Source organism: Xenopus laevis, chromosome 7S, assembly GCF_017654675.1.
Source record: "Xenopus laevis strain J_2021 chromosome 7S, Xenopus_laevis_v10.1, whole genome shotgun sequence".
NCBI classification, from domain to species: Eukaryota; Metazoa; Chordata; class Amphibia; order Anura; family Pipidae; genus Xenopus; species Xenopus laevis.
In genome coordinates this window covers 33,491,494-33,515,509 of record NC_054384.1, presented here as the reverse complement: position 1 = coordinate 33,515,509, position 24,016 = coordinate 33,491,494, and the positions used below count along the sequence as shown (strand labels likewise).

At 40.2% G+C, this 24,016-nt stretch overlaps 1 protein-coding gene across 1 annotated transcript; it reads right to left on the bottom strand.

The window, feature by feature from the left end:
• Positions 1-1,410: 1,410 nt before the first annotated feature.
• On the bottom strand, positions 1,411-22,571 carry LOC108697214 (zinc finger SWIM domain-containing protein 8). Its single transcript, XM_041570604.1, is given in 17 exon segments — positions 1,411-2,014; positions 6,132-6,251; positions 6,972-7,145; positions 7,232-7,287; positions 8,077-8,351; positions 8,354-8,537; positions 8,905-8,960; positions 9,387-9,500; positions 9,915-10,204; positions 10,286-10,508; positions 11,838-11,990; positions 12,096-12,330; positions 12,461-12,585; positions 18,637-18,735; positions 19,829-20,012; positions 20,920-21,985; positions 22,516-22,571. Coding segments are annotated over 15 exon segments (3,132 nt in total). The 3' UTR covers positions 1,411-2,014; positions 6,132-6,251; positions 6,972-7,129.
• Positions 22,572-24,016: the final 1,445 nt, after the last annotated feature.

The window sequence follows — 24,016 nt, the reverse complement described above, 5'->3', positions numbered from 1 at the left end:
CTCTTCCAATACAGCAGGAAATCTTTTCTACATTAGAGACTGCAAAACCGCGATTAGTGTAAAGATACCTTTTAATTTGGAAACAAAGAAAAGGACAAAGCATAAACTGAAGAGCAAAAAACTTCAGGAGGGTCGGTGGCTACAGAAGAAAGAAAACATGTCTGAATTCACTGCACTGACAGCAATTTATTAAGTGGCCACACCAGACGCCCTGTATGAAAAAGGACTGTTCCTTTAGTGCAGTGGTCCCCAACCAGTGGCAACATGTCACCAATCCCTTGGATGTTGCTCCCAGTGCTTAGTTCCAGGTTTGAAGGGAAGTTTTAGTTGCATAAAAACTAGGTGAAATGCCAAATAGAGCCTCCAGTAGGCTGCAAGTCTTCATAGAGGCTACTAAATGTGGCTAATCACAGCACTTATTTTGTTCCACCCAGGAATATTTTTTATGCTTGCCAACTGTTTTTAGATCTGAATGTGGCTCATGGCTAAAAAAGGTTGGGGACCCCTGCTTAAAGGACCATCAACATTTTTTGCAAAAAAATTCGTTAGAATACAACGGAAAAAAAAACATCAAGACAAATTAAAATTTAAAATAGCAAAGCCTTTATTAAGAAATAACTTACAGAAACTCCACTTCCTGTCCTCAACAGAAAAGGCGAAAGGGCGACCATCCATCCTGCTGGTCCTTTAATTGGATAATTATCGGGCCCAAGCTAGTTCACTTCAGTGTCTCCAATGGGAAGAAAAAGCACAAAGACTATCTTTATAACTGGTCCTCGTGCCAAAAGTATTACTACCCCCCATGTTGAGCGTTATAGAAGGAAAAAAAATACATTGATAAAAGCTAAAATAAATATTTTTTTGCAAAGACAAAACACACAGAAGACAGTCGTGCACACACTGCAAACTAGCCATAATGGGGTGAAGAGGCTATGGCCCAAACTATTTATAACCCAGAAAGATCATCCCAGACAAGGTGACCACTCCAATGGTTGACGGGGCGGAGACAAGTGTTTCGTAACATAAGGAATTATGTTAAACCAGTGATTGGTAAAGCCTTAACTAAAAATATAACTCCCGAAGGCTTTTAATTACCCTTCATTGGAAGGATTGCCCCCCCATGTCCTTCAAGGAATGGCAGACTGCCTTGGACAATATGGCAGCTATGGAGAGGGCAGCACTGGACAGAAAAGGTCAGCTGCTCAAATATATACAAATATGGCGACTTTGGACAGTGAGTTTGGACTGCTAAGTTTCCTTAAGCTTTCCTCCCCTTGGACCTAATTAACCACTCACAGGTTCTGGACTTCTTCTCTGCTCTCTAATCTCAAAATGGTTGCGGAGGGGCCACATCAGCATCAATACTAGCTATATCATATGCAATAATAGCAACACTAATTTTGAGTCACATTCATTGAACACAAAATGATGTTTTATTTTAGATGCATGGTCAATTGAATGCCAGTTGATACTAATATGCCTTTTTCCTTGGTATTGTTTCCTGTAAACTTTCCTGTGTCATACTTTTTCCTAATATAAAAAAAAAACTATATATTAGAAAAGAGAAAGAAAGCCAATGTACAAATATTTTACGGTTGTTGTGGGGTTGGAGATGTGAACCCCACAGCTGGTTGCTATGACAGGAGCTAACCCTCTAACGTAACATTGCTGGCCTCCTGCAATAAATTTCTGCCTAAGATGTTTAGTCCAGTCCCAAACTGGATGATTTGTAGTGTCCTATTCCCTTTGAGGAGCCTGTATCCCCCCCCCAAGAGTCTCCATGGTTACTAATCAACTTGTGCCTGTATCATCAAGGAGAAAAAGTTGCCATTTCTAAGGAAACCCTTTGCCACAGCTCCTTGGTCTGCCTGTTACGTTTCAGATTCTGTAGGATGTCGTTGAACTGCATTGCTCCTAAAGGCGTGAGACAGAATGCACTTCTGGCACTACGGATGTCGTTTACAAAATCATCGTTGTCAGCCGGGGTGAGGTGGATGAGTCTGTGGTGGATGTACTGAAAAGTAAAACAAGACAATTACCGTTGGATTCTTCAAGGGAAGTTTGTTTAGCAAATGAGTTGTGGTGCCAAATAATAGCAAATCTGACTGGCTGCTCCTGAATCAGCAAAACCCTTCTAAAGCACAGGATAGAGATGGCCATACATGCACAGGTAGGATTGTAAGAAGCTTCAATAGTGTGATTATCTGTGCATGTATGGAGGCCCGCTGATCCCGGCCAAAGTGCTGGAGAGGTTTTTTGCTAAAACAACACTGACTGGCCTAAAGAGAAATGGTGCAACATTTTGTGAACTAATGAAAGCAAGATTGTTCTTTTTTTTTTTGAAAATATTTTATTTGATTTTCATGTTAAACAAATGATACAAGATTGTTCTTTTTGGGTCTAGGGGCCACAGACAGTTTATCAGACGACCCCCAAACACTGAATTCAAGTCACATTACATTGTGACAACAGTGAAACATGGTGACACAAGCATCATGATATGGGGATGTTTCTCATACTAAGGTGTTGGGCCTATTTATCACATACCAGGGATCATGGATCAGTTTCAATACATTAAAATACTTCAAATGGTCAAGTTGCCTTATGCCAAAGAGGAAATGTCCTTAAAATGGGCTTTCAACAAGACAATGACCCCAAACACACCAGTAAATCAGCGACATCTTGGTTCCAGACTAACAATATTGACATTATGGCGTGGCCAGCCCAATCCCCGGACTTTAAAGGAGAACTAAACCCCCCCCCCTACAGGTAAAAGCCCCTATTCATCTTCTCCACTGGCCCCCTTCCTGCTTCCTCACCACAGTGTTCAACAAGAATATGTGCCCCATCCAGCAACACTAACCTAACTTTGCAGAGTAGTGCAGCGGAGCTCAGGGGTGACATGTTCTGTTGCTTCAATATCTTCTGGATCCTCTTCTATGGTTTCAGTAATTTTCTGAGCTCTCTGACTCCAACTGTGCATGCGCCAACGGCTAAAGTGCTGCCGATCACGTTACGAATATTCGGAATCGTTCGAACATGACGCCCCTGAGCTCTGCAAATTTAGGTCATTGTTCCTGGATGGGGGCACGTATTCTTTTTGAAAATTTTGTGGGGAGGGAGGCCAGTGAGAAGGCGAATTGGGGCTTTTAGCTGTAGGAGGTTTAGTTCTCCTTTAATCCAATAGAAAACCTGTGGGGTGACATAAAAAATGCTGTTTCTGAGGCAAAACCAAGAAATGCAGAAGAATTGTGGAATGTAACAGGTGCCAGAAGCTGGTCGACGCCATGTAAAATTTTTCAGTTTATACAGAGAATGTTTGAGTGTGTAAAGAAGAATACAGACACTGTTATTTTGCGGAACAGCGGAATATTATCTTTTCTTCACTTTCTGTAAAGGAATAATACATATTTGATACATTATTGTGCCAGGGACAATGTCAGAATTACTGATCCCAGGATATCTCTGTATTTGTTATTCTGAGCATTCGTGTTTGCTAGTGTTGGATCTGGTGGACTTGGGTCAAGATTCAAATGAAACTGTAGCCATAGAACACACAGGCTGGTGAGTTGGCCTAATGCTGGGGTCACAGCAGATAAGTTAGCATAACTGATGCCCAAATGTATCTGTTTCCATTATTCTGCGGGTGTCAGGTTAGTTACTCTGTGCAAATGCACTGTTTTTATAAACACCTGATAACACAGATGTGAGTATAATAATAACCTTCATAAAACAATCCGTCCAACAGGAAGGAAGGGGGGGGGAGGTGTGCTAGTGAAATGCACAAACTGAATTTGAATCCTTAAAATCCTTAAAATCGTGTGAATTATTGATACACAAATAAGAAAATGGAAACTGTTCTCTTTATATGAACAGTAACAGCAAAAAAAAAGATTGAGAATATAATGCACTATTGACCCACAATGGTAAAACTGATGTGTTTGCTTCAGAAATACAAATATAATTTAGTTAATCAAACTGCTGTGTAGCCACGGGGGCAGCCAATCAAGCACAAGATATACAGTAGATAACAGATCAGTTCTGAAGAATCCCATTGCATAATATAGAGCTTATCTATTATCTGCTGAGTATCCTGTGCCTTTTCTCCTGTACCAGTTTTTAATGGCTGCCCCCATGGCTACACAGCAGCTTGTTTATATAAACTATAGTTGTATTTCTGAAGTAAAAACACCAGTTTTACCAGTGCAGTGTGATACTATGTTATATTTCCATTACTTAAAAACACCTTCTTTTTTGGTGTTACTGTTCCTTTAAATAATTTGTTCAGTATAAAAATTCAAACTAGGTCAATAGACAGGCTCTGTAGAGCCTCCATGATGATCTCCTGTAGAACAAATGGACTCAGAACACCCTTAGCTGCCCCAACAGAGAACTGATGCACATAGTTGACACCTTGCAGTAAAAAAACAAAAAACATATCGTCATCAATACTATTATCAGAATCCCTCTGATCTGAAGGGAAGATGACATTTAGGTAGTAACTGTCACAATGCAGCTACTGATAGGAGACTTTGTTGCTCTCAGATATTCTATGTCTCTGTTTATAGAAAAGAACACAAGAAGAAATGATCCCCCTGTAACCAGTTTCCCTGTAACCAATAATAGGCTCCCAAGTGTTAAAGACAATGAAGTCACTGTTGTGGCTATTGAATTGCAATGAACAAATCGTCACTATCAAGCGCAGACATTCAGGGAAAGGTCAGAGGCAGAGGATCCATAAACTTAAGTCTCATTATAGTAAAGTGGCTTGTGCAATGTGAGAAGCGTGGCATTCGCTATACTCTCGGCATACGACATTAATAAAGTCCAATGTGGAGAAGCAGAAAGAGCAAATGTCTCATACTATGCACTTTAAAGGGGAAGTAAAACCCTATTATGGTATTATTTCCAAAAAGAAATGTGAGGGAGCTCATTCCAGATCCACAATAGTGTTGATAATTTTATCACACAATACAGAGTCTCACCCATGAGCAGTGCCGTCAGAGTGGTAACTAATAGGGCCCTGGCCACCAATTGTTTAATAGAATTTACAGGGGCCCTGGCCACCAACTGTTTAATATAACTTATATGGGCCTTGGCTACCAACTGTTTAATACAACTTATAGGGGCCATGGCCACCAACTTTTTATATTACTTGTAGGGGCCCTGACCACCAATTTGTTTTATTACTTGTAGGGGCCCTGGTCGTCAATTTTTGTTTATTACTTGTACAATATTAATATAACTTATAGAGGCCATGGCCACTATTTGTTTAATTTAACTTATAATGGCCCTGGCCACCAATTGTTTAATATAACTTATAGGGGCCACGGACACTAATTGTTTAATATAACTTATAGGGGCCCTGGCCACAACTTTTTATATTACTTGTAGGGGCCCTGGCCACCAATTTTTTTATTACTTGTAGGGGCCCAGGCCACCAATTTTCTTTATAACTTGTAGGGACCCTGGCCACCATTATTTTTATTATTACTTGTAGAGGCCCTGGCCACTAATTTTCTTTATAACTTGCAGGGGCCCTGGCCACCAATTCATTTTTATTACTTGTAGGGGCCCTGGCCACCAATTTTTTTTATAACTTGTAGGGACCCTGGCCACCAATTGTTTAATATAATTTATAGGGGCCCTGGCCTTGTAGGGGCCCAGACACTAATGTTTTAATAATTTGTAGGGTGTCCATGGCCACCAAAGTTTTTTGGTGGGTGGGATTTTTTTTCTTTTCTTTAACTTGTAGGGGGGCTTTAATGTTTTATCACTTGTGCCTGGGTGGCCTTAGAACTGGTGGGTGGGGGATGGGTAGTGAGGGAGGCTCAGAAAATGTTGTTGTGCGGGGCCCCGTAATTTCTGATGGCAGCCCTGCCCATGAGGCCAATCCATTTCATAGGATACAGCAGAACACCCTATCGGTTAGGACTCCTGCAGCTTTAAGGAATAGGCCGGGTCTAGTAATCCACAGCGCCCAATCAGCAGGTAGACTTTACTAGACACCACAGATGAGAGACTCCTGGTCACTAGGGGTTAATAGACAAACATTAACATTTCCCAGAATGCCAGACCATTCTCCAAGAGTGGATTTCTCCTAATGTTCCACGGAACATGATATTTCTTACCTAACTTGGCAGCTAAACCTAGTAACCATTTGACATCTTCTGTGTATGGATGGCTTCTGGAGAAGTTGTTAGGGTGGTCATTGTGGGCTCTCCTGCCCAGCATCTCCAGAGCCAGCATCCCTGAAGACAAACCAAATGGCAACAGGATATGACACAGAGAAATGCAGTTTAATGTGCAGTGAAATGAAAGCTTCAGTTAGCTGAGGAAAGATTTTACCCACAATGCAACATAAGCAGATCAGTAAGTGCAGGGGTAATACTGATAGAAACATTAGTGCAGTGGGATATATTCAGATAAACACGGTCAGTGAGACATGAGGGCTGGATGTGAATAAAGATGAAACTATTGTATGGGTTCCACTGAGTCTAGTCGGTCCAGACTGCCACACACAGTGCTCACAGCCAATCAGGAAATTAAAAAACAAAATACAGTTTTAGTTGTCAATCTTCAGTAATTAATATCTGACATTATACTGGATAATTCTAACAGACTGATCTGGTACCATTTTAGTGGCAGAAAGGAATGATCCATCCTATGGGGCCTTTCCTCTGAAATCACGGAGCTAGGGGCTGTTATTATCAAGGTAGCAGTGGCTGCAGGAGGGAACTTAAAGGAACAGTTCAGGGTAAATAGATAGCATGTGCAAAATAAAAAATATTTCTAATATAGTTAGTTAGACAAAACTGTAATGTATAAAGGTTGGAGTGACAGGATGTCTAGTTACCCTGTTTTTATTTTTACAATGAACTGTTCCTTTAACATCATCAGCCTCCCTTGACAGGATAAATATCAATACCTGCAATGAATGGCAATGCATCTTTAGTCCACAGTTGACTTACCTACGCTATAAGCTGAATGCAGGTAATGCAAACCTTGGGGGCTTACAGGCTGGCTGTGCTGTTCATCTTCTGCAGGGAAGCCTGGCGTGACTAGAGATGCAGGCTGGGTGCGTAGTGTTGTCATGGTTGACCCTTGGATGGCTGGAAATGTTGTTCCACTATGAACATTCCCTACTAGAAACAGAGAATGCAACAACTGCAAGGGGAGCATCACTCAGCCCTAAACCCTTCTTATCAGGTGAACTACAAGAGGTATTTACCAGTATGTCTGCAGAAGGACCTCACCAAACCCCAGTCTGGCTTTATGTCTCAGTACCTGGATATCAATAATAGAAGAATGTATAAATCATCCCACGGCTGCTAAATGAGACAATAAGGCAGAAGCAGCAGCAAAAGGGCTCTGTGACTTTTGATTGGAGGGGGGAGATAAATCACTGAGCTGCATTACTGTTTGAGGTTTAACCTCGCACTTGTATAGCAGTATTAATCATCAAGGCACACTTTCTACCCTTCAAACTTCTCTAAATGAGACTGGAGTGGATTGGAAACTGTAGTTGCCACAGTAACATTCTTTTTCCCCCTATCTAAGCCAATTTACTGCAGGCAAATAGAAAACAGAGTTCGATCTAACAGTGACACCTGGTGGCACCGGAATCACTGGGTTGGGATGTGAATCAGACTCGAGGGAAGCTAAATATCTTATTTACTGTTCCAAGGCGAATCTCGTAATTGAGATGTAGATTTAGATAGAGCTGTGATGTGACTTTCTCGGAGCTAGCAGAGACTGCTGGGGCAGACATGACTTTTATTCCCTGATTAAATAAATTAGGAAAGGAGTAAAACAGGGCATTTTGGGAATTAATGGAAATTACTGGTAGTATTATACTATGAGTGCTGGTTAAGTGGGCAACCTTGAAGAAAAATGGGAACAAAATAAATTCCACTAATAGGGAATAAATTATAATTGCATTTGCAGAAAATCTAAGTACATACACAGGCACATTATATATTGGCAAATATTAGATATAGGCGAACATTAGAAACCAAATACTGGAATGATTGGAGTTACAAATGAATCAAACTCCCATTTATTATGAAGTCTTACCTGGGTGTATAGAGCCCCTGTGACTGGAAGGAGAGCTGGTTGTGGGAGTTGCTGGTGAGGAATACCAATGTACTGTGGGTTACAGACAGATGGTATATGTGTTTGAAGAGTGGTGTAAGGGTGGAGACCCTGTGTATGTGCATGAGCCATTGCTGTATGTTGCTGATATATTGTAGAGCCTACTGATATCACTAACACAACAGTTGCTGCAGTCACCGCTGTTGCAACAGTCACAGTGGATGTTTCCTGGATGATCCTGTTGTCTGAAAGTCCACAGACTGCCGAGCCCCTCCAGTACTGCAGCCAGTAGCCCCCTCTCTCGGCACAGGAGTCCCACCAACCATCTGCTCATACAGCCAATACCACTGATGGGCCACTTCAAACAAGACCTCAGGATAAACGCCTCCTCCCTTGGCAGCATCTTCTACAGCCACACAGGCCTTTTCCAACATCATGTTATCCTACAGACAATAAGCAGATATAGTTAGGCTACATAGGCTAGAAAATGGTACTAGTTCCCCAGAATTATTTATGGCACTATTTCCATTAGATCAGAAATACTCAAAAACGGTTTGCCACCCTTTAATATTTTCATTTTTTTCTAATAGAAATACTGGGGTATATTTATCAAAGAGTGAAGTTAGAGATCACCAACGTCCGCTAGAGTGAAATACCGCCTCTCTACATTTATTTCTATGGGATATTTAAAGGGGACTCTACAAAAACCTAACTTAAGCTTTTTGAAAAGTAAACATAATTTCAAGGAAATTTGCAATATACGTCAATTAAAAAATATGCAGACTTTTCATGATTTTTAATGGTTCTGACAGTTCCCTGCTCTTCTGCTGATCTGAATACTTTGCTGACCTGGCTGACTACTGTTACTTTGTATCAGCAGCCAGCTGTCCTTAGCCTGCATCCTCCAAACCCCACAATTCCCTGCACACGTGATTTCAATAAGGAAAGGAACATTACAGTGCAATGCATTGTGGGTTATGTAGTTCCTGAATGCTGTCTGTAAGCTGTGGAGTAGTTGTAACATCAGTGTTTAGTCCCTCCTTCTCTGCCAGGATTTCAAATGATGCAGAAAGAGAAGAAATGTTAAACAGCTGGATTTCAGCATAGAAAATGCCATTCAGTCATACTTTTTGAAGAAACAGGTAATTGTGATGGGTATATTAGGGGTTTCTGTGTTATGTGGGCCTCTTTATTAAATTTTGGTTAAAAGAGTATTTATCAAAGGGTGAAAGTGAAAGTTAACCCTTTGATGAATACTGTACGCCTTTAACTTCACATTTTGATTAATATACCCCACTGAGTGAATGTCTGACTTTGTTCCTGTTCCTTGGTCTTCCCTGTCTTGTTTCCATAATCCTCCTTATTTTTTTCTAACCCCCCCCCCTCCCCCATCAACATGAAATGATCTGAAAGGGAAAAGAAAATATTTTAAAAATAGTATCGAGAGAAGTCACTGCTCAGTCAGGTACCAGAACAGACAAACCATATGGTACTACAGGTATGGGATCCGTTATCTGGAAACCCATTATTCAGAAAGCTCTGAATTACAGAAAGCTTGTCTCCCATAGACTTTTATCCAGATAATCCAAATTTTTAAAAATGATTTCCTTTTTCTCTGTAATAATAAAACAGTACCTTGTACTTGAACACAACTAAGATAGAATTAAACCTTATTGGAAGCAGAACCAGACTATTGGGTTTATTTATTGTTTACCCGATTTTCTTAAGGTATGAAAATCCAAATTCCAGAAAGATCCGTTACCTTTAAGCCAAAGTTGTGCAATTTTTACAAGAAAAGATTCCACACCCAGTCAACTTACCTGTTATCCAGGAAACATGGGAGGAATAAGTCCTAGACAGCCAGTTTGGAGAAACAAAATTGTGCAGCCCCAAAGCATAGAGGCCTATTTCAAAGGCACAGAGGTGCAGGTTGCGGTGGGGCCCTTGATGTCCACCGCTGGATGACGGATGGGTGAAGATGGAGGTGCTGCTGTTTCCTCCAGCTTTAATGAGGACAGTTTTAGCCAGCTCAAAATAGAAGTGAGCAGCGGCTTCAGAAGGTTGGTTAGGAACATGGGGTGCATGGCTTTCCAGGCGACGGCCCTTGTATCTGTTCAGAGAAAAGTATTATTACTGAAGTCTGAATAAAACCAGGATGACAATAAGTAAAAGCTGCATGGATTTCCCTTACCGGCCCACTTCAACAGTCTTGGCTCGAACTCCCCCACTGGTTCTCCTGCTGCCACTGGAAGATGATGATCCCAAAGATTCACTAGAGGAGCTGCTGATACTGTCACTATCTTGGCCTCTCCCCCACGGTGTAGCTCCCCAACCACCACGCAAAGGACGACGGCTGAGGGTTGGGGAACTGTCTGATGTTGTTTCTGGGGCACTGCTATCAATACTAGCCATGCCTGTAAATGTAAAATAATCAATACATTATATATATACATGTGTACTACATGCATAGATCTCATTTATCTGACACAGTGAAAGACCACTAGAGGGCAGTGAATACCTACTAATGCATTGCATTCATTGCAAATAAAATACTTTTACTCACAATTGATATACTATTGCATTTACAGTGCTGTTAATTAAAATCATACTAAATAAATGTCTAATAGTGGTGTCTATTTCTGACCTAAACTAAGAAGAGGTTTGTGGTACCAGCAGTTAGAAATGATAACATCGATTTTACTAAGTTGACAGTCAGTTGAGTTGAAGGCAGAATCATAAAAAAAATGTGCCAGTACTCTGCCCCATAAAATAATTAGGGAGTAAATGAAATAAAGGGTGCGGGGCTGGCAATGGTTTAAACCAGCTGCTCAATCTCACATTATCACCAAAAAAAATACAGGGTCCCAGTTGTTAAATCCATAAAATTAGAGCAGCGGATGTTGGCCATATGCATCCCTGTACTCAACACCTGCCATAGGAAAGCAGTAAGAATATGGGCCCACTGTGTCCTGCATCTTTTAGCTCTCATATTCCACATTTCCAAAGATTAGACCGAATACTGAACTAAATATGAATTTGCATATGCAAATTAGGGGTGGGAAGGGGAAAACATTTTTTTACCTCGTTTGGTGAAAAAAAGTCATGCAATGTCCCTCCCCACCCCTAATTTGCATATTCAAATTAGGATTTGGTTCGGACCTTTTTACCCATAAAGTGGATCACTGTACCAGAGATGTAGAAAAAACCTCAAGGCACTCAGGTCTGCCCCCTTTGTCAAGCATACGGATTACAAAGGGGGTGTACCGGAGGCCACCCCTTTAGACTAGAAGAAAAGAACTTTCATTTGAAGCAACGTAGGGGGTTCTTCACAGTCAGGACAGTGAGGTTGTGGAATGCACTGCCGGGTGATGTTGTGATGGCTGATTCAGTTAATGCCTTTAAGAATGGCTTGGATGATTTCTTGGACAGACATAATATCAAAGGCTATTGTGATACTAAGCTCTATAGTTAGTATAGGTATGGGTATATAGAATTTAATTAAAAGTAGGGAGGGGTGTGTGTATCGATGCTGGGTTTTCATTTGGAGGGGTTGAACATGATGGACTTTGTCTTTTTTCAACCCAATTTAACTATGTAACTATGGAAGGGCAGAAGTATTCGGCCAAAGCCTGGATTCGGTGCATCCCTACTTCTAACAGAGAACAAACAGGAACCTTACATCTGTGAAAGTGTGAAACTCTGAAAAAAATGTTCCAGATTGGCCTTTATTTTCTCTTAGTTACCTGTATGCTTCTTCTTTTGACGCACTGGTGAACCCCAGCATCTCCCATTGTAACCTCCTCGGTTCCCCAAAGCAAGACGGCTTGGGACTTTTCCCTCCTGTTTATACACATGTGCTTCCCCTGATGGCTCCCCAGTTGATTTCTGGGAGCTATCTGTAAACGGCACAATCATAGATTATCAGAATGCTCCAAATGCTAAAACAGAATATTAAATCAACTTCCTTTTAATAAAGTCAGATGTTTAAGTATCAAAGTTACCCTGTGTGCTCTTTTCTGGAAGGTTTTCCCCCAGGCCTCCATGGACTGTATTGGCTACTCCTTGCTGCTGATGAGCTGGTGGGGTACCTGATATAAGGATGGATGCACTAGACTGAGAGGCATGTTTGGATGGGGATTTTTGATTGGCTGCTGCAGGTTTACTGGAAGAGTAGAAGGAACTTAAGGTCTGTGGTTTATGAGTCTGACTTTCTCGGTCTAACAGCTTGTCCAAAATCTAGACAAAAGAGCAGAAACCAAACCATAAGAAATGTTTTCTCAATCTCTCAATACATCTCAATACGCATGGCTGCTTCTTGCTTGAACAGGGCATCCATGATAATGGCTCACTGAGACAATTAGCATACCTTTTTTAATTTTGACTGATCGTCCTTATAGGTAATCATCAAGGCTAGTGCCAAATCTCCCTTCTCTCTTCTTGTGCCTTCACAAAGCAAAGGATGTTCCGCTTCACTGACTGTTGTTTTCATCCCTAAGTACATAGCAAAAAACAATAAGACTACAGCTGTATTCTATTGATATTAAGTGACATTCCTTTAATACCATATACTGGCCAATGACAGTTGCGAAAGGTCCAAAAAAAAAAATTTGATCAGACAGTTTGGGCATGTATGTCAGGTCAGGGGCTCATTTGACAAGCCATCATGTGATCCCGTTGAGTTTGATATTTTGATGAACCATCTTGCTGAGCTCATGGTTCAGATAAGGAAATTAAGAAGAATCACAGCTTGGCTTCACTTCTGCAGAATTTATCATACACATGTCCTACATCGGGTCGGGCACCAGCGGAATATCTACAACTTGGTTGGGTTTTGGGCAAAAAGTCCCCGATTCCTTGGCCGTTCAGGCAGTCTGCAGGAAACCCAGCTGGGTACCCAACAAAGGTGTGGGCTTGACCCCTCCCACCCCTTGTGGTTCTGTCAGCTTTTTTCATTTTTGTAAAGATTTGGCGCTGGAGTGACGTCACTTCCAGTTTTGCATGTCCCCAGGTCGGAAAGTTAGTTGGCCTATTGCAGGTCAGGTAGCGGGAACATGTGGTTCAAATTAGTGTTGCGGGTACAGTATGGGTTTCAAAAATATGGACCCGGCAGGACTCTAACATGGCCACTCATACAGTACACTTTCAATTTATTCAGTCAATAAGAATGGATGGTTCAAAAAACAGGGAAATACTGCAAGAAAACTAGTTTCAGTCCGTTAAAAAAATTGAACTGGGACAGTGATTTAATCATTAGTAAGAACGTGTGAATAAAGGACTCAAAACAGACATGTTGCTTGGTTCCAGCTTCGTTTCCTTATATGTTTTAAACAGTGGTAAGTGTCAGAACGAGATGCAGTAAGGTAGTGGGCAGTCTGGTTGTTTGGTCATATATTGCAATATATGGACAATCCTTTTGTTTAAAGGGTAAGGCATTTTTCAGTAGCAGTATGCACAAAATGTCTCTGTCTTAAATATATTGTCAATGGGTTGAGTGCAGAGGACCTCTTGTATTTGTTTGGTCATAGAACCATTGTGGTAGTTAGCAAATCAGAAGTAACATGGCTCTAGAAAAAAAGGTGAATGGTCTACCTGGCCTATTTACTAAATGGTGCTAAGTGCAAAATAAGCAGAGCAAAGGATGACATTTTTTGCATACATGGCGTCATTTTTCCCAGCAAGTATCTGTAAGTGCTGCCACTACTATGCAGTGTAATCCTTCATGTGATGATGGAGGGGCCAAGAATTGAATTTGCAAATCAGTGGCTGCACATGGTCTGCCTTTAAATGTCCCCATGCATTTGCCCTATTAAGAGGCTATTTATTAGGGATTAGATAAATGTGCTTTGTATTTAACTAAAAGATAATGGCAAAACTCGCACACCCAGGCCTTAAAAGCTCCGCCAGGTGCTCAGTTGCTTGGAAGGATCGGCACCCTCCTCAATCAACAAAAGAAGAAAGCAATGGCACTCACAGCATATTCAAGCAGGATAAACCTTGCGTATGTTTATTTGCACACGATGCAAATCGTGTGCAAATAAACATACGCAAGGTTTATCCTGCTTGAATATGCTGTGAGTGCCATTGCTTTCTTCTTTTGTATTTAACTAACCCCTGCCAAAATGCAGACTTCGTGCTTGAACAATAATAAGCACACGGATCTGTTAGGGGGTTATTTATCAGAGTCCAAATTTATCTCAATATTTTCTGCTACAAAGTCTGATCAAATCTGCTCAGGTTTTTTACGCTTATTTATTATTACATTTTCCCAAAAATTTGCGGGGGAAAAAAAATCTGATTTTTCGGGTTTTTCGGACGTTTTTTCACAATTTTTTTGGAATTTTCACCCAAAAACTCAGAAAACTTTGGGGTATTGCACGACACCCAGCGCACATCAAAAAAATCATTGAGACTTCTCCCACTGACTTATATGCAACCTTGACAGGTCTGAGATGTGGGATTTTCAGATTCAGACGTTTCCATCCTCTGGGTTTAATAAATACCAAAAGATTCATGATTTTTTAGTCTGATCTTATAAAAAAAAAAAAATCACTCATTTTTTGTGATTTTTGCATTCAGAGTTTAGTAAATAACCCCTTAGTGTAAAAAGTACTTTTTATTAAGGGTAAAAGTTAAGCCTAAATTATCCAGTGCAGGATTGATTCTCTGGAAGACTAATATTCCTGGTGATTCTAAACCTTATGGATTGCCCATTCTGTATTCATTGTATTTATAAACACTTGCTGAAAAATTGATGAATACTGAAAGTCAGAGTAATATGGGAATTCCATCTCAAATTAATGAACATAATGTGCCCAAGAGAGAAACTCGTAAAGTTTTATTCATATTTTTCACCAATATTTCTCTTTCTGTTTACAAGAACCATAAGAATATTGGACATAACCAGATAGAGTTGTGTTCAGAATAATAGCAGTGTGTTTGAAAAGTAAATAAAGCTCAAAATCCTTATACAGATATGGGATCCATTATTCAAAAAACCCGTTATCCAGAATGCTCCAAATTACAGAAAGGCGGTCTCCCATAGACTCCATTATAATAAAATAATTCTTGTACTCAGTAGTAATAAAACTGTACCTTGTACTTGAGCCAAACTACCATATAATTAATCCTAATTGGAATCAAAAGCAGCTTATTGGGTTGATATCATGTTGACATGATTTTCTAGTTTCTAGGTCCTAATAATGTAATAGCTTTTATTTCCAAACACACAAATGCATTGGGAACACTGCACATTCTATTCTGTATCAAAACATGAAGAAAATTTATCACATTTGTGTTATTCCTTTACAGAAAGTGAAAACAAGGGAATATTAGACTGATTTACTGAAAACTTTTAAATACTAACCAAAAAATATTTCAAACTTTTGCTTTCCTTTGAATTACTGAACTAATATTTAGTTGTATAATCAGTGTTTCTGAGAACTGCTGCACATCTGTGTTTTATGGAGTCCACCAACTTCTGGCACCTGTTACATTCCACAATTCTTCTGCATTTCTTGGTTTTGTCTCAGAAACAGCATTTTTCATGTGACCCTACAAGTTTTCTATTGGATTAAGCAGGGGCGCTTCGCCAATGAGGCAACTTGAGACTGTCGCCTCAGGTGGCAGCGCCCCACTAGGTACCAGAGGCGGCTGGTACTTTAAGAGCCGAATCTGGTTGGTCACTCCATAAAGTCAATCTTGTTGGTCTGGAACCAAGATGTTTCTTGTTTACTGGTGTATTTGGGGTTGTTGTCTTGTTGAAACACCAATTTCAAGGGCATTTTCTCTTTGGCATAAGACAACATGATCTCTTCAAGTACCATATCATGATGCTTGTGCCACCATGCTTCACTGTCTTCACACTGTACTGTAGCTTGAATTCAGTGTTTAGGGGTTGTGTGCAAAACTGTCTGCGGCCCCTAAACCCAAAAAGAACAATCTTGCTTTCATCAGTCCACAAAATGTTGCTCCATTTCTCATTAGACCAGTCAATGTGTTCTTTGTCCAATTGTAACCTCTTCGGTACATCTTTTTTTCAACAATGGGACATTGCAGGGCTTCTTGCCAATAGCTTGGCTTGACATAGGTGTCTAATTCTAATTGTAACAGTACTTTAATCTTCCTGGAGCTGATCATTGGCTTCTTTGCCATTTAAGCTATTCTTCTATCCATTTGAATGTTAGCTTTCAGTTTTCTTCCATGTCTTTCAGGTTTTGGTTGCCATTTTAAAGCATTTGAGATAATTTTAGCTGAGCAGCCTATTTTCTGCACTTCTTTATATGTTTTTCCCTCTCCAATAAACATTTTAATCAAAGTACACTGTTCTTCTGAACAATGTCTGGAACGCCCCATTTTACTTAGACTTTCAGAGAGAAATGCACTATAACCAGCATGCACAACATTTGCTGCCTTCCTTCATTAAATAAGGGCTGTAACTGACAGCTGTTTTTCACAGAATGAATGACCTCACTAATTGAACTCCACACTGTTATTATTTGGAACAAGCCTCAATTAATGATTCAATTATACAGAATCAGCAGCATGTATGGCGTTACTGTTGGGTCTGTTGGTTTTTTTTATTACCTACTAGTAAATTATTTGCCATATAAAAAAGGAGATTTTGTGTACTCACCGTTAAATCTCTTTCTCTTCAGTCGCTTGGGGGATACAGGAACAGTGGGGTATAGCTGGTACCACTGGGGCAGGACACAACAATAGATAAAATAAAACTAGCTCCTCCCCTGCCAGCTATACCCCCCAGCAGGTGGAGTTGCCGTTCAGTTTTTTGTTGTGTCCTCTAGAAATTTTTTCTGCTATTATTTTTTCTACAATTCTTATCACAGGATTGACCAAGGACCACTACACTGGGTAGCTGGTCTCTTAGGATCATCTCCCAACGTGGGACTGTCTCCGGAGTTAATAGGAGTGTGTGTACCTCCAACCACCCAGTCTTATCATACATTCCCCCCACAGGCGGTGGAATTGACGGGCCGGATGACTTGTATAAAGCCTGAAAGGACTGCGACACGTGAGTAGTGCAGTAGGCTTATCCTTACATTTTACCCTGCCTTCAGCAGAGGAGGGGTTACTCTGCTACGCAGCACCTCTGTCTTCATTCCTCCTTCCCCCCTCCCATCTCTCCTCTGCTAGCAGCGGTGAAGGTGTCAGTCATGGCACACAGGGGTAGGCTCTTAGTGGGAGCAGAGTCAGGAGAGACAGGGGCAGAAGGGGCAGCTATTCGGCAAAACCGACTCAAACATTATTTATTCTCAAGAGTGGTGGACTTAAAATTAAAATAAAATTACAGGTCTTACACAGGAGGACTGGGAGGAGGCGATAGATAATGTGTACTCCGGTCTTATCTATCTTAAGGATAAATTGATACAGTATAAAATTATACACCATGTGTATATAACCCCCGTACGTCTTAAACAAATGGGCCGAATCCCCCTTGACAATTGTCCTAGGTGTCAGCAACCAGGCGCGGACTTCTTCCACCTACTATGGGAATGCCGATATATTTTGAACTTCTGGACGCGAGTGGTTAATTATCTAGCAGATAACCTTGATTTCCCGAGGGTTATCACCCTGTCCGTTTGTCTGTTGGGGGTCTAGGAAGAACTGGTCCCAGCCAAATACCCCAGAATTGCCTATCGTATCCTCCTTTTTTACGCAAAGAAAACCATTGCAATGCACTGGATGGGCAACCTATCACCTTCTCTTAGAGCATGGGTGCAACTGGTTAACAATGTACTACCCCTTTATAAACTTACCTATGAGTCCAGGGGCATGCCCACGAAATTTGACAACATATGGGGCTCATGGGCTGACATAGATCCGAACCCCCCTGACTGAACAGTAGTTGCGCAGACCGTATGGGTCGTAATGGTGGTGGTTCAACTCATCCTGTATTGCCCGTAAGGTCAATCAGGTGTTCGGTTATCCCAGAAGTCCTTCTTTATCTCATAGCGATGATTATTTTATTATGCTTGGAGTCAACTTGTATGCTAAACTATACCTTGTATGAACCAGTCTGCTTGACTGTCTGTTATGTATGTATGTTCTGTGTCTCAAAAAGAAATAAAACTTACCTTTTAAAAAAAAAAAAAACATTATTTATTTGGCTCCGGTTATACACGCGAGGTAGGAGCACTTCCTGGTTGCGCACTTCCGACCACACTCTTACAAAAGCCGGCAATTTTATTATCTATAGTTGTGTCCTGCCCCAGTGGTACCAGCTATACCCCACTGTTGTCCCTCAAGCCGACTGGAGAAATATAATTTCTACCAAAACAGTGATTAATCAGGTTAGTGATGTCAGACTGCTATTATTTTATACACAACTGTAAATGGCTGATAAGGGATATAGTACTTAAAGACTGAAGATGACCAACAGAGAAGGATTCTCTGAAGAAAGCTGAGCAGTGATAGGCCAACACTTGCCTGATATAATGCATCAAACTGCTCAAAAACTGTAAGTGGTCAGTTTCACAATTAGCCACAGATTGATCATCCTCAGACACAAAGCTACTCATTGCCTACCTAATGCAGCTACAGCTGCCTCAAAGCCAAGCTCTTCATCTCCCGGCATCTCATTGTTGCGATTACGACTCGGGGGACGGGAGCCTGTAGGGGAAACCACTGTAAGAGAGAAAATAAAAGAAATTAATGGGACATTGCTAGACATGGTTAGACATCGATTTGTTGTATTGCCACATTTTTCATGAACAGAACTGATTTATAGAACATCAAATATATGACGAAAGTCTAGACAAAGAGGTTTTCCACTGTGTAAAGCCAACATCCTGCAAATGACACAAATATGCCAGAGCATTCTGACCATGTGAGGTTTGTCCCCATAAACAGCATGTGTGCTTGGTTGTGTTAGGAAGCCATTTAATCAGCTAATCAAAATGCCTAGCTTGGATCATTACATTAAATAGTTTGGATCATAATCATCCAAATCAGTACAAAGAAAAACCATTGCACTATATAGAGCCAGGTTTAGAACTAGAGCAACAAGACTCAATACTCATTAAAATGTATGTAATCCTGTATTTGCTAGGTTCAAGTTTACACCACTGAAGCTATAAAAGGCCCCTCTGTGTTCAGCAGAAATAATGTGCGACATGGGAGATGTGTGTGAGAAAGTGTGGAATTAATAAATGTTATGCGCATGCTTACAACAAGCAAAGTTTAGGGGGAATGCTAACACACTTTATTTAGGACAGAGGTTAAAGTAAGAAACATTCAACTTTTGGCATAGTCCATAAATACTAGATGTCTTATGTGAGGAGAAATTGAAGCATTACTATTTAAGCTTAAAATGAAATAATATAAAAGGGGAAATTCACCAAACTGAACAGTGGAGCGGAGGTCGACCCGCAAATGTGAAAGTAGGCATTTGGGCCGACTTCCGCCTCTGACCTCAGCCTTGAATTGTGATTTTTATTCTATATACATGGTGAGTAGGTCCCTATGCTCAGGTAAGTTACAGGAGCACAGGGCATGTGCAGTGAATCAGCAGGAAATAAGATGGGGAGCTACGAGAGGGCGTCTTATGCACGTTATGTTTTGGTATAAAATCCCAAAACATAACATGCAACATTTTTAGCCTACTTCTACTAAGCTTTAATTCTGTTTCTCTTTAATGACAGAAATTTGACTTTTTTTGTCATGCAGTACATACAAACACACAGAAACATCAAGCTTGGTAAAAACACACAATCCTCACCTGGGGTGCACAACACATCAAAAATAAAACTGGCAAGCATAAGAGGGAGAACAGGTCTGTAATCGCACAAAGTCCCATCTCGTAAATCCTTTGCTCGACCACGGATAGTATTCATTTCATTGCAGTCCAATGGGATCTTTTTTAGTAAAGACACAATTTCTGACTCTTGATATGCCAATTTTACCTACAAACGGGAAAAGACCATACAAACCTTCTGTTAGAAAGGCCTCTACATTTGATATATATGCAAACATTTTTTATATATATATATATATATATATATATATATATATATATATATATATATACACATATACATATATATATATATATATTAAGACTCAACGTTTCGATCCCCCACAGGGATCTTCGTCAGGAGTATACAAACAAACATTCAGAAAACCCATAATTCCACAGAATTTAAACCCACGTCTAAGGAAATGGCGCCAAGAGTTGTTGCTAGGCAACCATGCTAGCTGTCAATCAATGTAAAGTGTGCACGTAAAATCGTGAGGTGCAGGGAAGTAAAGGGGGGAGGACAAACAGTGTGGGATGGTACAGCAAGTTAAAAGAAGTAGCGTAGGTGCATAATAAAAGGTAAGTATTTAGTCAGAAAATACTATCACCGTGCCAGAAAAAAACCACACTATTATACCTATAGAGCCGTGTCCAATCAGAGGAGCTGTCAGACCCACTTTGGCCAATAGAGCCGTGTCCTATTGGAGGAGCTGCATGGCCCTCTTACTCCAATAAATAAGCCAAATAGAGGTGGGTGTGCGCACTATATATATATATATATATATATATATATATATATATATATATATATATATATATATATATATATATATATATATATATATATATATATATATATATATATATATATATATATATATATATATTGGGTAGAGAAATAGTCAATGTGCAAGATTACTTGGGGAAGTGAGAATTTATTACTTTTTCCTCCTTTATTTTTTGGCCAAAGCCAACAATGCCTCCTGCCCTGAATTGAATGGTAATGCCTGTAACAAATTAGGTTTAAACACTGATCTGCTTCAGTATTACACTGTTTGCACTGTGGTCTCTACAAGAAAATCACAAAGAGGCTCAATTACCTCCATTCGATTCTCTTGCTCCAGAGGTTTTAATCCAGCAAATATGTCTTGTTCTTCATCCAGTCCTTCATCTCCTTTCTCATCTTCATTCTTTGCTGCCTCTTGATGACTTGGGTAGTATGCTTGGTAGTCATCTTCTTCCTCTCCCTTCTCTTTCACATCCCCCTCTTCAGCATCTTTGCTTTCTCCTTTACCCCCTCCCACAGCTCCATCCTCACCCATCTCTTCAGGTTTGATACTTTTTCCCTCATCTGCAGATATCAGATCTTCTTCTCCACTAGCAGCAGCAGATTCCCCAATTCGATCAGAATCAGCCTTTGATATTGTTCCACTTACACCAACCACTGGTTCAAGACCTTCAGAATAATATACCCCACCTTCATCTTCAAAGTTGTCCTGGTATTTTCTGCTAAGAGGAGATTCTACAAAGCTAAAAGTGTTACAAGCTTCAGCCCCAAGCGCCAAGCTGCTGTCATCCAGACTCATTTCAGCCATATCTGGCTCCAGTGAGCTGTCTTCGCTACTCATTCGACGTTTGCCACTATGCTTGCTGGCAACACACTTACTTGCTGTAATTTTTCCTTTGTTTACTGTGGATTTATATACAGTCTTTTCTCCTCCTTCTGTAGAAAGTCTTCTCAAAACCCTTTGTGGAACTTCTGAGGTCACCTTTCTTTTACCTACAAGTTCTTTGGGACGCACAGACATCTCTTGTGAGCATGGGTGTGATCTGTCTCTAAAGAGGTGACAACTTTCATGTCCCTGCCCTCGCCCACCTTCACATACTGCATCAGTACACTGAAGTCGGCAGCTTCTCTGCTGAAATGCCTTGAGCCAGCAAAAGGAGTTTTTCTTGTCTGTACTGCAGTAGGTGATGCCAGGGATGGGATATGCTTCTTCCTAGTTGAAGTAGCATGCCTCTACAGCTGGTTTGAAGCCCTGGAAGAGTTTGTCTAGAGACTTCTTGTGCTGCCCTCTCTTAACATTTTCAATAACTTTCAGCTGCCACTGACGAAGTTGAGCACAAAGGTCCCTGCGTCTAAATTGACAGAAAACAGACATTAAATGCAACAGAATATTAGAAAAGTCAAAATGAAAACAGCTTGTATTTGTTTTGAGGAATGAATGAAAAGCCACGCTACTTCTTCAGTAAAAAATATTAACTGAAGCCTAAGAATATGTCATGACAAAGTTGGAAGTTATACTCTATTTCAAGAATTTCCCATTGATATGTTTTAATTGAAGCTTGAGCATGCTCAATTTAACACACCCAGTGCACAAGTAAAAAAATAAAAAGTTCAAGAGGTGCCCGACAGACCTTGAAAAGGAAGAGCCTAACCAACTGGCAAAAAATCCCCAAGCCTCCAGTCAAAACGAAGAAACTAAAAATTACTGTGTTAAAACTATCATATAGCTATACAACAATACAGAAGTATCATGGTGGTGAGAGCAAGTGGCAAGAACTAATAGCATAAAGGATAATTATAATCTATATTGCTATATGTATGGCCAACAAAACTAAAACTGAAGACCCTTCTCCCTATCTCTTCCCTGTGCACAAAATTTTACTTCACACATATCCTCTCAGCATTTTGTGGTAAACGAGAGAAACAGGCACAATGCATAGCTACTGGACCAGAAAAACATTTCCACCTATTTAGGTCATGGCTCAGTGTACTGAAAGGCAAAAGAGTTTATAATATGGGAGATTGCTTTGTTTTAATTTTCTCGAAGTGTTGCAAAAACATAATGCCATGGGTTATCATGTAAAAAAATATTTATTAACACTATTTTTTATTTATACAGTTTTGCATATTCTGCAGTGTTTTTCCCTATCACATACACTCTTCTATGGTAGATGAAAGGTCTGGTTAACCATCCTGGATATTTTCGGAGTTATGTTGATTGTCAAGTGTTTGTACAAAACTCACCTCTGTGAAAAGCCATAAACAGCTTTACCAAGAATAGCAGTGTCTGCAAACCACTCAACCGATTCAAGTTATTCCAAACAGAACAGCCTTTTAACTTCAGACTGTACAGTCTGTATAAAACTAGCAGAAGGAGTTAGCCTTCATAAAAGAGAGAATCTAGACTGGATTTAAAAGTATATAAGTGATCAATAGCAGTGGTGGTCATAAAGCCCATGTGCCATATGCCTAACAGTTATGTTTTTATTCAAGTGCACAATATATATTTTTATGTTTTCTTTCTAGAAATGGATGAGTAAAAATGGGCCAATGGACAGCACAGCTCATTTATGAATTCAAGTGCAATCAAATGCTAATCACAAATGTATTTGCACCTACATAGACACACTGTTTGCCACTTGTGCCTAATGCCAATGCATCTCTTTAACCTGCTTTTATGAACTGTGTGCAAAGGTGAGAAAAATATAAGGCACACAGACAAATACCATGGCAAGGCATTACTGAAGATACACTGAACTGAACCTAGTGAATTGCCCATTAATGTTGTTTTTGGTGCCGAGTACAGACAATACCAAGGAAAAACACAGGCATTGCCAACGAAAAACACAACTACAACTGGCACACAATTTACCAAAGCAGATGCCCATTATTATGTCTGGAATTCTGGGGAAAACAGTTGCATTTTTTGCGGGGAAAAAAATATATGAGTAATTTTCATGATTTTTGCACCTAGTGCGTTGTACTTGCCTTTGTAAATGAGCTTAGCTTGCAATAGGAAAGGGACAATTCTGCCCATATATAAGATTATAAAGCAAATGGTGCCAAGTAAGGAAGCACCCAAGCCCTAATTTTGTACTCAGGTGAATCTACCAAAGATTTGGTCTTATCCAAACCCCTAATTTAATCTGTGAAATCACATGGTTCATTTCAGCTCCATTTCATGCAAAAAGGGAAATATTCCAAAAAATATAATTGGGCTGGAATGAATGCCGGTTGAATGGCATATTTAGAGTTTTGCCATTAGTTTGCCTTAACTTTCTTTTTGGGAAATTGCAGAGAGTGCTTTCTGTGTTGTACATCCATTTTAAGATTTTGCTAGTGGTCTCATGCTTTAATAGGGAATGATGCAGTGATTGCACATA